The sequence below is a fragment of the Falco rusticolus genome, chromosome 8, assembly GCF_015220075.1.
Source record: "Falco rusticolus isolate bFalRus1 chromosome 8, bFalRus1.pri, whole genome shotgun sequence".
In the NCBI taxonomy this organism is placed as follows: Eukaryota; Metazoa; Chordata; class Aves; order Falconiformes; family Falconidae; genus Falco; species Falco rusticolus.
In genome coordinates, this window is record NC_051194.1 from 46206643 (window position 1) to 46222211 (window position 15569).

General features: G+C 38.9%; 1 protein-coding gene across 3 annotated transcripts in view; it reads right to left on the reverse strand.

Moving 5' to 3' along the window:
• The window catches only part of CHN1 (chimerin 1), a 103031-nt gene that overhangs the window by 39894 nt on the left and 47568 nt on the right, over positions 1-15569 (reverse strand). For all 3 annotated transcript variants that reach the window (XM_037397167.1, XM_037397168.1, XM_037397166.1), the window contains exon 6: positions 13331-13619. In XM_037397167.1, the coding sequence (XP_037253064.1) occupies positions 13331-13619 (289 nt within the window). The remainder of the gene's footprint in view (positions 1-13330; positions 13620-15569) is intronic.

Here is a 15569-nt window from a genome sequence, read left to right on the forward strand (position 1 = left end):
TCTCCATCTCGCTCCCATTTAGTCAGCATATTCTGTTTCAGGTAATAGCATTGCATTTTCTTTCCTTCCCTTTGTCCATGGCGTGTCGCCTTGCTGGCCTGCAGGGAGCTGTGCTGTTGTGACCAAGGCATGACTGACGTTCATTGCAGGGAGGGGCCACTCCAGCAAAAGCCTCTTGACTTGTGACATGTCAAAGCAGACTGTATTCCAAAAAGACCTTCAAAGTAATTGATAAGTGCCACAAGACTAAATGCTGTCTAGGAGTGATAATGGTCAAAGTGTAATGTGAAGTGGCAGCTTCATGAATACTACCCTTTTGGCAAATGCTTTTTGTTACTAAATACTAAATTTAAGTATCATAAGAGAAAATAGGCTGTTAGACTAATCTTCTGAAACCAAAAGAGACTGATGATGGTTTATTTCTCATCTGACCCACACTGTTATAAGGATTTCCTCAAATAAAAATAAAATAAAATACATAAAAGAAAAGGCACATCAAAAAGCTTAACCATACCCTTTGATGAGGAACCTCACCTGCCTTCTAGCAAGGAAATGTTGACAGTGGCCAAACTTCATGAAATAAATAATTTACAACACTTCCTTTAAGATATCCATTTAAGAATCATATTGATAAAAGCAGTTTTTACAATAGACCTCTTTATCTTTTTTGTAACTCAAAATGTATACACAGGGATAATGATAATCATGTAATCCACAAGGTCTTTCTATTAATACATATATTAGGGTTTTTTTCATCTATTCTTCATGGAATAGGAGCTTTGGCTACTGGTATAACATGGGCAGGTGGTATGGAAATTGCTTTTTATGTCTCATTAATATTTTCTTACCTGATGTATAATACTCATTTCACATTAGCTTTTTTTGTTAGTCTAATGCATCTAATATTAGCCTTTTTTGTTCTACACAGTAATTCAATTTAGAGTAATTCAATTATATTATAATTGAGAACTGCAGCTCATTAATTTCTAAACACTATTTGTATTTCAGACTACACCTGCTCCTTTGGCACATCCTCTATTTTGAATCCATCCACTTCTTCCTGAATAAGCGATGTTGCTATGATACATGTGCTGTCACAGTTTCTTTCTTCAACATACTTTCAGTCCATAATCATACTTAATTAGCATACATAAGACTAAGAGTGCAAAGTCTCCTAATCCTTCCTTAATTATCACTTGATTCAACCCCATGAATCAAAGTGAACACAATTTTTAACCTGAAGGAATACTAGAGTTGTGATATGGACATACAACATTATTGCAAAATTTATAATGGTGAAAATCTACTTAATGACCACCTCACTGCAGAAAAATTACAAAACGGGATAACCCTCAGTGTCCATCAGCACTCCTTGCAGACCCTGATTACCAGTCTTCTAGGTGCATGCGTGTCCATGGGCATAGCTGCAACAGCGCAGTGGGCCAGGGTCTACATTCATTTTATACAATGCAATTAGGCAGATTCAGAAAATGAGGTAGGCTGATCATCCTTCAAATGAGTCCCTCATGTGGGCTCCCACTATCCTTGCATAAATCTCTATTTAAATCAAGACTGATTTGAAACCTGCAATGAATGAAACCAGAGTGGAATTGGCAGTGGAATTACACTCTGCTCCCCGAGTGAAATTATCAGTTATTATCAAATTATCAGTTTATTGCCACCCATAAAATCTTCCAATCCCTGATCACATTCTTAGAAAAGACTCATTTTACATTGTTGACTAGCATTCCAATTTTCTCATTCCTCCTTTTCCACATATGGTTCATCTTTCCTATGTATTCCCTCTCAGTTTCCTAATTAACATTTTAAAATGCCTGTGTCATGAAAATTTTCATATAAGGGCAGGAAGCATTGCATTTCCCTAGAGGAAGCTATAACTATGAAAAATCCTTACTTGAGAAAGCACTCAAGAAACCATCATCTCAAATGGTCAACCCCAGCATCATCGAAATAAATTTAAATAATGTCTTGACTTGAAAACAGAGTAAGTTTGAATGATTCCAAACAGGGCTGGCAATGCAACTCCCCATCAAAAACTGGGCTACAAAAATTATTTACCTTTTGGGGGAGAAGCAGGCGTCGGCATGTGGACAGGTTATACAACTTCTGTTATGTAGGAAGGACTTTGGGATTTTTTTTATTTTGGGTTGGGTTTTGTTGGGTTTTTTTTTTTTTGTTTGGGTTGGTTTTGGTGGGTTTTTTTGGGGTTTTTTTTTGGTTTTTTTTTTCCCCATGGTTTCCCAATGGTTTCTTGCTGTTTAGTTGATGCCTATTTTCAGTGGAAATCCACTAGTCCCAATCAGCAACTCAAAGTTCTGACATTTGGGATTTCAGAGGCACATAATCTCTGGACAGAAGATCTTATTTTGAGTATAGGGCACATCAAAAGTAAAAGACTTAGTCTGGGGTATAGTTCCATTTCTTAAATTCATTGTCAATGAACAGAATTATTGACAATGAACAAAATGTTTATAGCACAACTGCTTTCTTAGTCATGTTTTTCATCCCATCTTACAGGGCAATTTTTTATTTGTACTGCCACCATCAACTAGCACTGCTCATAAGATTTTTGTTTGATTTTTCAACAATAAAAATAGCTCAAGAGAATTAACCCATAAGGCCCATAAAAAAAAACCCCAATCCAGTAAGCTCTCAGCATTATCAACTTGCTGAACAGTGAGTCTGCCCTGAGAACTTCAGTGTGTGACATAGGTGATGGGCATTTTTCAGGCACCAGGCTGCAGCGCTGGAACAAATGCTAGCAAGGATTTGCAGGCTGGAGTGAATGAGAAGCTGTCACTTAAAGAGATGGACCACTTCAAATCTGTGAAAGATAGCAACGCATGATACTTTTTGCAATTTTTGTACATTTATATTAAACACATCGTTGCTTTCATCATCAGCTAATTCACCAAAATGCCTGAATGCAAATGTAATTCACTATCATACTAACTGGAAAATGCTTCAAGACTTCTCCAACAAATTATCTGAAACATGATATAAAGCATGCAGCTTTTAAAATATTTCACCATCACATGCAAAATGTAATACATACATATTTCCACAATATTCCTCCACTCTTCTCTCAGGAAGGGGAAAAGCTGCTTGCCAATAAGTGCTACTAATCTAATTCACAAATTGGAAATAAAATTTACTAAATCATAGATATTTTAATATATAAAATTTACTAAATCATACTTACACACATGACTAAGGTTTAATAGAGAACATTATACTTTGTGATACTAGCTCTAATACTCCTTAGGCAAACAATTTCAGACTGCTTTAGCTCTAACCAAATGCAATAATAATTCCCACTAAAAAGCAATATAGTCCAAGTGCATTATAATATGAACATCACTATTAGAAACACATAATCCTGTGGTTATCTTGGAAGTTGTATGGATAGGAAGGAATATCAGTACTAAGATGATAAGAATTAGAGCAACTAATTCTCAGTTCATCAACTGAGAATCAGATTTTTCAGTGTGATGATTTTTAACTTGCATAAACATTAGGACTGTAGGAACAGTGAATACCAGAAGCAACACTGTTTCTAACTGCTGATACCATGCAGAAAAAAGGTTAAATATGGAAAAGTTTAACGTTCTCAAAGTTGATGAACAAAGGAGGACTTTGAAAAACTGGCAAGAGTTGCTGTCTTCACTGATGATGAGGAGTGTGACAAGTTTGAAGTAATAAGAGCAAGCAGTTTATTGAGCTTAGTAACAAAACTGCTCTCCTTACTTTGTTCACATTCTGAAAAGAAAAACATTGAGCTAGAGACTAAAACTAAGCATGAGAAGTTTATCTGAAAACATCTTTTTTCTTGTGAAAGATCAAAAGGAAAGAAACAAGAGCAGATCAGCTTCTGAGGCATTAACCGTAGGGTAAATGGTTGTTCTTTTTTTTATTTCACAGTCTAATACTTCATTTAAGCACCTCTAACTACTTCTCTTTCTGCTACCACTTCTAAAATGCTTCATTTCATTCTTCATAGGTCTTAAGGGTTTGGTAACCACTTATGAATGGGCAATTATTGGTGGAGCAGATGTGCCCTAGTTGAATGGGAGGCAACACAACAGCCACAGCTCCATGTCCTTTCCATCTTTGTACAGAAGGCAAGTGACACGTATTTGTACTTGTGAGCATGTAAACAGTGACCGATGTAAAATGCTTTCTCCCCTTCCAAATAAATAAAACACACACTCCCCTGCAAACCCTAAGAGGGAAAAAGGAGCTTATCTAAGGTAAGTGGAGAAAATGCCTGGTAGTCAGACTCAGCACAGATTCAACGCAGGCTACACGGAATTGCAGAGGGTACAAAACACAAGACACACTGGATATTAGTTCACAGCCAAAGGTGCTACCAGCCCAAATTCCCGCAGCCTCGGCTCTTCCTTAGGCCTCTCATGTTTAGATAGTGACCAGACCTGACCCTGCCTAGTTTATGAGATTAGACACGATCGTAGCCCAAGGTGATTATCACCAGCTATACAGTGTCACGTTATAAAGTCTAAGTGAGGTAAGAACCTTGTAAATAACAAAATTATCCTTTTATAGGGCTCTTAATTCAACAGTCCAGTCTGTTTCCTGTAGAAGTGATTAGTAATAGAAAATAATTAGGAGATGCCAGATGGGAGGAAGAGTTAAAAAAAAAAAAAAAAGAGACGACTCAAAACTCACATAGCTAAGAAAGGAGAACAACAAACGAGGGAGCTGCCAGCGAGCGGCCCACGGCAGTCCCTCACCGTCCAGGAAGCTCTTTGCATAAGCAAAAAATGACAACCACATGCCTGCTTTAGAGGCTGCTCTGAAAGAGACTCACCTTCTCCTTTCTGCAGCCACTGCATGGATTATTCAGTTGTGAGAAGGCATAAAAAGTCAAGGGAAACCACAAGGGGTTTATTGTTGTTTTTTAAAAAAAGATTATTCTAATTTCCTTATACATGCCTATGAGGCTTCCCCATTACACATCTAGGCAGCCTTTTTGGAAACCTCAAGCGTAAGGCCCATAGGGAAGGTAAGCAGCAGACTCCTACAGCATGTTAGGGCTGAAGCCATGACAGCTCTCCATTGCTCACCAGGAATTGAGCTGGACCTCTGTATTTCTGTGTCCTGTCTACTAAGGCCAGGATGGGAAAACTCTCTCACCCTGAAGAGCACCCAAAGAAAGTTATCCTCTTTGGCTCTTCGAGAGCTAAGGGAGATTCCTTCCTCCCTCCCTGTGATCCTTCTAGTGCTAGCCTATCCCAGTTAAGGGATAACAAAACTTCAACCAGGACACATAAGAGAAGCTAAAGCTACATGGTCCTTTTTGAAGGGTCTTAAAAACGTAACCAGACCCGAACCACCATGCATTAGACACCCTGGAAAAAAATGCTGGTGAGGGCTTCACACTGACTTACCTCACAACACTGGAAACACAGGAAAAGAATAATAGCTTATTCATTGCTAATGGTTTCATTTTATCAGGAAGAACACAACCAGTATTCTTCACATTTAATGGCACAGCAACTGTACCGACTTACAGCCTTTTTAACAGTTATGTACACTACTCATTTTACAAAGGCTAGATCAGGCTCAGGGCATACACTGAGGGCAGGTACTCCCCAAACTTTTGCTGAGGGTCTGGTCTGTGAGCCTGAGAGGCCAGACCCCCTGTATTCACACGGCAGCTGCCTGTCTCAGTGCAACCAGCCACTGGACTTTCTGAAGACTTCATCTTTGTGCACACATCTCACATGCCAGATCATAAAGGGCCACAATAACGTGAAAAAGCAGAAAGTAATGTGAAAAAGCAGAAAGTAATGTGAAAAGTCATCTCAGCAAGCAGTCAAGTGACTTGTACCCATGACAAAAGGCTGAAGTGGGATGCTGATCCTCAGCTGTGCTTACCTACAAAACAGAGGAAACCTCCCTGCAGGAGCAGCATCGTGACAGGAGGCATGCTGTGCATTTGAAATGCAGCCTGACCTAAGCCTCTTCTTCACTGCCTGAGGTTTGTGGAGCATTATTTGTTTTGAACCTTGTAATACTAGACCAGCAACACACAAGCAGGCTACCAACACAAGCACAGAACTTTCACTTCACATTAATCCCACACATTAATGTGCTTTGGAGGCACAGGCAGGCAAGGTCCTGCGAGGCTAACTGGAATCAGCTGGGATGCCATTTGTAACCTGCAGGAGCTATTAGAGCACAGCTGAGCACTGACCAGAGCTGGCAAGGAAAGAAGAAAGAATTTGACCCGGGGAAAACAGGAGAGCTATAGGACCATGTTTAGCACTGGAACTGAGCTACAGGTCCAGTTAGAGAGCCTTAAAAAACAATTCTGGCTTGCTAATTTATGCTTTATAAGCATGAGATACTGACAAGAGAAAGACTAGATATTTTGTGACCTGGGGATTAAATTAGCAAAGCTTATGTTTCATTTGGAAGCTCTGAATCTTAAAACAAGATCAGTTTATATAATCTTTTTAGTGTATCAATTTTACTGTCACACTGAACATAAATAAGGGCTTAGGTTACTCTTGGTGATTACGAGTAAAAAAAGCACCCTGCAGTTTAGAGAAAAGAATTGTCTGTGTTGATACCTGCACACTGGACAGCGTGTGCTATTAGCTCTCCTTTCTCAGGTCTTAATAAACATATAGTTAAGTTAAAAACATATATGCTTATAAAAAGACATCATAACTGTTTGCAGTTTTAGTTTGAACTGTATGTGCCATATATAATTGCATATATGGCACTAGATCCTTACCGCCATAAATGCTAATGCACAGAAAGGGAAGATGAGGAAGACTGATGCTGGGGCAATCTCTGCAAAGTACAATGCTGCCGATATGCTGGAGCAGCTACCTAAAAAGTAGTCCTGTCCTTTATCCTGCTAAGAACTTTCTTGGTATTGACAAAATCATATGTGCTTTCAAGTCTCTGCTGAAAGATGGGCTAAACCTAGAAGAAATAAATAGAAGTTTTTGCCTTCCACAGTGTTATGTTTTATTTATAAATTACATTAAACTTACAGAGTGATTGTCATGGACACCCGCGCAGGGATGGGAAAGGAACGTTTGTGAGAAAACAGTTGACAATCTTCTCAAGTTAACCCATGGGATTCTTCAGTGCTCAGTCTCCTGCATCTTTAAATGTACTTTAAGGTAAACATTCATTAGTTGTACTTTTAAAAACATTATTGCTTTGTCACTATCCTTGTTACAGCTATGGCTTGTCTAGAGTTTTATATGTTACACCCCCATTTTTTCTCATAAAATTAAGTTAATTCAAGTAAATGGAAATATTTCAAACAACTTCCAGCAGCGAGATTGTTTCACTCTCGAAGCCACTTTCCTCCCTGATTATTAAGCCCACACCTTCTTTTTAGTTCCTACCAGTCCCAGCAGTGGCATTCCTGGGCACCAGTGTTGTTCAAAGCTGTCCTCCTCCACCACAGACCTTGCTAAGGGGGCTTATGCTTCTATGACAGCCTAGTATAACTTCCTTGGCTACGTTTTCTGATGTCCTTTCACTGAAGACAAAACTTGGTGAAGGAAGCTTTTAAGCTGATCTTACTAACAGATTTGACTGACAGCAAAAGTAGAAAAGCAGAATCACAGAAGAATCATTTCGGTTGGAAAAGATCTTTAAGATCATCGAGACGAACTGTAATGAAATGCCACTTAAATATTTTTCTCAGTACCAGATTTCTGGTTTCCACCTTTCAGCTTTTCCTTGGTTTCTCCTACAAGAAAAATATTAAATCACAGACTGTGAGCCACTTGAACCCCAAACTGCAAGTCAGGGGTGGAGTAGGAGTCATCATGAAATCGGTTCCTCAGTAGCAATACAGAAGTAAGAGTTTTTGCTTTCTGCTTTGCTTTTTTTGAATGCTATATTTTATTCTCATTTTACCTTTGCCTTGTTTTCCCAAAAAGCGCTTCCACAAACAAAACTAGAACAGTGAGCATTTTTAGGATCTCTCAAATTCTCAAAATTTTTAATTACACTAAAACTTTTTTTTTTTTTTTTTTTAATTTTTGTTTTAAATTAAGCTCAGGTCCCTTCTCTGTGAGATATACTGAAACAAGTAGTAGTGTCATTAATGAAAATGTCAGTCTCCATTCAAGGTTGGAAAGTGAAACTGGTCCCTCTGCAAACACCTATAAGTAAGATTCTTCATTTTGTATGTGGGGGCAGTTATGAATCCATTAGAAATGTACACAGAGATTGCAATTAACTTTGTGATCTGGATTATCTTTGGAGGCAGGCTTAAAAGCATGTTTCCTGCTAAAATTACACAGATTTACATTCTGGATTATCTTTGGAGGCAGGCTTAAAAGCATATTTCCTACTAAAATTACACAGATTTACATTTCCAGATCTCCTTGCACAGGGTTGCAGACAATCAGCCTTCATCACTGTGGAAGACTAAATGACCATTAAGGTCATTAAAAACAGAACAAAAGGGTGCTTTTGTTGGGTGACTGCTGCCACAAACCTTTTCTCAATTCTTTCCACCTGTCAAAACTGAACTGAATGTAGTACTGTCTAGAAAGGTATCTTTGCTAGAAAGCAAATGCTTTGCTGGAAAGCAAATCTTTAACTGATTTGCAGCCACTAAGTTTCTTGATGAAATGGCACTTATCACCAAAGTAAACATGAATAAATGTAATTCAGTTGCTATCCTAATGTTAACCTCAGCATTTTCGTGTGAAAGATGGGATAACTCGTAACTAATTATTCGTTTTCGTGTAAAAAAATATTAAATCTTGAATAAATCACTAGTACAACTTCTTACATTAATATCTCAAAAGCATGTCAAAATGGAAAAAAAATCATGTTTTGCAGGGCTTTCAAGAAGGACTGTAATATCTGTATCTAGGTACTTACTAATATCTGAGAGCTACCTTTTTTATAAGGTATTTAACAGAATCAAGTCATCTGCTCCAAGGCCATAATTACCTTTGAGAGTGGAGAATGTTCAGAGATCCATCAGTATTCAAGGCACTGGAGGAATAATAAATCTTGTGATAGTGGGTATTATTTCCACTTCCACGCTAGGCCATACAAACTGAATCCACATGGGAAGCCCTCTTTCAAATGAATCTTAGTCCTCTCTTAACACACAGACCATGACGGCTGCACAATTGAGTTCTGAACAATCCACAGACTGTTTTGGGAACCAGCTTCACCTTTTCTAGTAGGGCAGCTAAAATATCTATTCAGGGCATTCAGGCACGACAAGCACTCTCCTGTTTTCAATCTCCACTCCTCCAGTTATCCCTATTTATTAATTCTGTCATAGGTTATGAAAACCATAAATCATTAACCAGAAATTTTAATTTCTAATATATACTTGTACACAGTAAGCAGTCATATTCCTTCTCATAATCAGTGAAGCACATGCTGCGCAGTGGATTATATTCTCATGCTTTTCCTATTAGACACTGCATCTTAAATCACACCACAATATGGTCTCTTGCAGGACTCAGTACTTAGGAGTATTGTGATTTGTGTCCTACAATCCTCATCTAATGACTGCATGATTTTTGTCTTTTCTTCTTCTATGGTCTTTAAATCCTTCTCCTTTACTAAGGCTCATTTTTAATGTATTGCATCTGACAAGTCACTCAACACATGCTGAATTCTTCTACTATAATAGCTGAAAAGAGCGGGAAACAAACAGAGTACTATTAGTGCACGCTGCAAGGCATCTTAACACAAATCTGTGGCATTCCCCGCTACTGCCACACATCAAATTCAAGGCTAAGTGAAGTGCTCTTTCATACTTCACTCTGAAGTTTGGGGTGTGTTCTCTGGCTGCCCAGTTTCCTCCACCTCATTTTACAGCAGAAAGCAAAACTACATTCACCCCAGCTGTCCCCCCATCAAAGCCTGCGTGCTGCTCCTTGCCTTCTTTCGAATGGTTCGTCTTTCATACACCACCCACACAGGACTGGGCAACAGCTGCAGGCACAAAGTTTAGATTCCTACCTGAACAGCCTCAGTCTGCAAATCTGGGAACGTGTTTTGGCTCAGGATGACCAACGCTCAGGACCCAGGTTTCTTCCTCTCTTTATGGAGAAGGAAGCGTACAGTGTAGGATTAAGCTGTGTGGCCACAGTATAAAACAGGTAAAGACTCGTTAATTGCCAAATACTGTACCCTGCAGAATTTTTCATCCTTACCGTGAGGCTTATGGGCTAACGTTGTAGCACACAGATTTTACTGTTTGCATCATAAGACAATGGTTTTTTCTCATTGGATTTTGAAGAGATTTCTTCGTGTTCTTTGTTAGAATTGTCGGTATCAATTCAGTGATATTCTCTTTATATCGGACAACAGGAATCACTCTGCCATCCCTCCCACCAAAGAGAAAGACTACTTGACCTATTTATAAATGTCCTATAAGAAAGCTTCCTTACATCATGGTTAAATGAGTCATAATAAGGGAAATACTTAATTGAAGTTTTCAAGTAAATAGCAATAAGAAGCAGAAGCCTGCACAAAAAGGGTAAAATTACTTTCTGAGTAATTTAGTAGAGGATATGTATATTCTTCTTATGTCATTATTATTATTTTAACAAAGCTTATAAACTAGCAGAGATTGAGTATTTTGTTTAAGTGGAGATGTAATCTCTCCTGCGTTCCTCACTGCTAGCATGTTAACATTTTACAGTAGGTAGGCTAGAGAAATACTTCCTGTCATCCACTACTCGTGCTTTAAATGCAAATTATTTATCAAACAAGTATATATGTCATTATTTCAATTTTTAATATAAAATTAACCACCAGATGTGATTCAGTCACCTGCCTGTACAGTCCTCCAGTTGGTTATATTCACCCCATGGAACCTGAGTTCTTCCAGGCTGTCAAGGTGACAGCTTTAGTGGGCATGCAAGTAGTCAAGTCCCCCAGACAGTGACGGAAGACACTTGGGAAAGCCCTCTGAGGCCTCCTCTCCCCACCACTCCCACCCTGCACATAGCCACCACTCCCCATGAGACATTCGGTGAGGCCACCACTGTACCCCTCCCCTTCCCATGCTCCCCACATCCTGTGGCTTACAGAGGAAGGAGAAAGGATTTGGCAAGCCTTAGCTGGATGCTGGGGCTTGTTCCAAATGCTGAGGTTGCTACCAGGATCGGGTGTTGGCCATGGGGTTGAATGCCTTATTCTCATTGGAGATTTGCTGGGTCAAGCGACACTTGGTACTGTGTCATCTTCCAGCAACGACCCTGAGAAGTATAAAAGCAGCAAAGATGTCACCTACGCACCACTCCACAGTAAAAAGGATCACACTGTGCCTTCCCTGTGCAGCCACGGGTAGTAATCCCAACTGGATAATGACTTGAAAATTAAACTGAAATTTCCACATTTAACTATACTGCAATGTCTGTGTGCCTCCTTGTGTTCACAACGACATGGTTCCAAGACAAGTAAAGAGAAAAGGCTCAAAAGCTGGGCTCCAGGCCAGGAAACACCACTGCTGTTGAACTGTGTTGCAGATGAAGCCACTTTAGTTGCCTATAACTTCCAGACACACAGGTGCGATGTTGCAATTACGTGACTAACCAGTCTAAAGGTTTTTCACCTAAAATTTAAATCCATGAGAAATATTTAATAGTTCTTGAGCTATTTCATTAAAATGTTTCAAAACAATATGTATACATTGTTGATGAGTCTGACAAAATGCCATGTGATTATGGAAAAAACAACATTCTTCAATAATAATAATTGAAATTCCTTTACTATGAAAACTTTCTCATCAGTCTAAAAATGTTGTGACAGCATAGAGTTCTGTTGTCACTTGAAAGTTGCTAAATGCAGGAAGAGTTAATTTTACCACAGAAACCCAAAGCGGTGACTTGTAGAACTCTTACAGAAGATTTTTACACAGGCTTTGCATTATAATGAACTCTCTATGATAACATGCAAAAAAATTCTTTTGAAACAGCATGCTGCAAGTCAGTGGCTGTCAGGAACTGTAACTGATAACTCACCTTTCTACTACTGGTACCTAACAAGCAAGAAATTGGATATTTAACGTGGTCAGCTAGCTTCAATATCTGCACCACTATTTCTTTTGCAAAATGATCCGGCAACAGTGAAGATTCATACTTTAAGCTAAGTTGGGTGCTTCATCTCTCAGCAGATTCAGTGCAGGGTGACAGACTCTGCTGGAGAAGGATTTGAAGGACCAAAGCTATGAGCCTCCTCTCTCTCTGTGGACTCTGTATGGAGCTTAGTTTCGCAGTAATAGTCATGTATGCTGGAAATTGTCAGTAAGACCTTTCCTCCACCTCAAGAAAAACTGAAATCGCAGACATATTTCTGATTGGAAAGACAAACAGATGATCCTAAGTAAGGCTAGCATTTCTTCTAAGCACTATAAGCATTTTAGGTATTCCTAACATCATTCTGAAGTTTGTGAAATGAGGGAGCATATCAGACTATTATACATGCATTAACACCTACACATATGTAAAAATACACTTTAAAAAGACTTTCATATGTCAGCTTTTCAATAAACAAAGTATTTAGTTTAACATGATGAAACTTACATTATATTTTCTTTTTAAGCTTAGTCTCTGTCACAAGACAGGAATGTCTGACTGATACATTCCCAACCTCCTTTAATATTTCTGTGTTCACCGGTTCTAAGATTTCTTTGTTGTTCGTTTTTTCTTTTATAATCCAGGACACAGTTCTCAGCTGATACTGCAACTCTCTGAAGAGAACAATCGTTCTTCATAAGTCTGGCTGAGGCCAAAAATAGCTTTGTCAGCTTCTGACAGGCTGAACTTAGCCAAGTGAAATGTTTTAACATTTTATCAACTTAATGAACAGGCTTATTTATAATGTGGACAACTTTACTGTCATTGTATGCAGACTGCTGAATAGATTATGGAATGCATTTGTTTGGGGAATACTAAATATATTAAGAATATAGTTTTTGACCAAAGGACAGTTGTCTTATACACTGTAAACGATGTTCAGATTAAATATTCTTAGCCTGTTTGAAATAAAGAAGTGCCTTAATGGAACGTCTATAGCATGAAAATACCTGAAGAAAGGAACCTCATAATGATAAATAACTAACCTCCAAATCATAGAAATTTGCAATATGCAAAAATTACCATTAAAACCCCCTATAACCAGTTTAAATATTACTATTAATGCAATACTGGAAATAAATGTGGACTAAATATCTTCAGATACCTTTAGCACTTTATAGTAGAGGGGGAGGGTTAAAAGTACACAACAAAAAGTCTAACAGAAAAATGAGTGTGGGTTAACAATTGCTTACCCTCTTTTCTGCTACCTCATCCTGTCCTGTAGACTCTTTGCCATCATGTTCATCTCTCAGGGCTGGCATATGTTTTTTGTGTGCTGGCTCTCTGTTTAAAGTTGTATATCCTATGTGTTCATAAATTGGATTTATTGTCATCTTGGCAATGTATTCAGCTGCCTTCGTTTCAATATAAAGAGTAATCAATCCATCTGTCACCAGGTCATGGATGGACTCAAAACGTTTCTCCCCAACAAAGTGCTTTCCATCGTAGTAGAGTCTGAAGTTTCTGGTTTGACTTCCAAATCTGCCTCAATGAAATGGGAAAGTTTTTTTTTAAAGAACAGTAAGCAGAATAAAGAAGAGTAAGCAAGCCTTTGCAAACAATAAAAAACACTTTATCACTTAAAGCTGTGACTATGCTCTGTGTCTGGTCCAGAAGAGAATGAAAAACTCAACTACTACTTAGCACAGATAGGAAAGAGAGATGAACAACAACTGCAAATAGACAGCCAAAACAGCGACGGTCCCAGAAGGAGCTGTTTGTTCTCTTATTCTTTTAGCCCCTCCATTATCCCATGGAAAAACTGAAAATTACTTCACACTCTTTCTGGCCTTTTTTTTTTTTTTTTTTTTTAAGTACTTTACTACTGCATCGCTGTAGTCAATTTGCTTGGCTCTGATATGAAGAGTTCTCATAATAGAGTCCTCTATTACAGTTGATCAATACGGAGTTTTGATGCTGTCTCAGACCTCTGCACCCCTGCTTGCTTGCAGGAAGAGGCCATTCAGGGTTCAGCTGAGCTTCAGTGCCAACAATTACACTGAAGCAGAACCGCTGCCAGAACTGGAGCGGCACAGGACAAAATGGCACAAGGGCAAGCATTCTTTATTCCTGGCCAAAGGCCAAGGACTAACTCTTCGAGCTTTGTACAAAAGTCCTTCTGTGTTATGCTTGTTAAGTCCTGAGCTTCAAGCAAATCTTTGTAATATACAGGATATATAACGCGAAAGCTATCTGACACTAGCCATTCTGCAGTTGGGGTGGAATAGGATTTCGATACAGGCTCTCAGCAACCATGAGAATGCCAATTTTACCTGAATATTCACATATTTTCAGAAACTGTACTTAGAATCTGCAACAATGTTCTGCCTAAAAGCGATCTAAATGTCTGAAAACACACCAGTGTTTGCACTTGGCAACAGGCAACGCATTTCCTGCAGAGAAGATGAAGGCAAGAAGCTGCTTTCACAGCTCACTCCAGTGTTATTCCTTGGTCAGACAGCAGCAAGTGTGGCCGTACTGGGCCCCCTTGTGAGGTCAGATCAGCCAAATAAGTATTAAAAACTAAATTTGAAAGGATGAATTGCTTTCATTTTACAATAGAATGCTTCATAGGAGATGTTAAAGGACAAAGTAAACACTGGTGCTTTGCTGAAGTGGCTCCTTTTCAATGGGGCCTTGCCAAACAGGGGAAACCATAATTTTAGACCTTGCCCCTGGTGAAATATTGTACTCTTGCAAATATGGGCAAAAACACTTATTCTGTGACATGCATTTTTTTCTTGTGCTCTGAATCAAAACGCCAAACCTTCCCTTCTCCCTATCAACAATCTGACAGTGACTGTGACTTCAGGAGCTGCTGTTTTTACCTAACGCTCAAAGGCGAGGGGGCCCTCTGGAATCTGCATCCTGCTCAGTAAGAAAAGAGGCCAAGATGCATAGGAACTACCTGGGCTTTTTACTGGAAATGAATCAGTACTTCTATGCACGTTTTTATGCCACGCAAACTAAAAGCAAAAAATCACAAAATGACAGAAAGAAACACATTTTTACCCAATGCTAGTTTTGTCACAAGATGCAATTCTGAGTGAATACAAGTCATTCATAAAGTTGAAAGATAACATCCTAAGTTACAGCAGAAGGGGCAGGAACATGTTCAGGCTTATCCTTCAGAGCATCTTTCTATTCAACATAGTGTGTGGCAAGCAAGCTTTGACGACGAGACATACTCCTTGCATACCCTCCACTGTCAGAGAAGTCAATGTGAGCCAAGAGTGCTCAGCACTTTGCCGTGCCAAAGCAAACAACCTTCACCGTCTTCTGCTCAAGTCAGTGGGAATAACGCACATGAAGCACATACAAACATTGTGATGTTAAAATTTGACAGGAGAATGGAGTAAGTTTGAAGGTGAAGAATAATGACAATATGCAACAGAATTCTTTTCATTAAGAGATGTAGCAGGTGAACTGCTG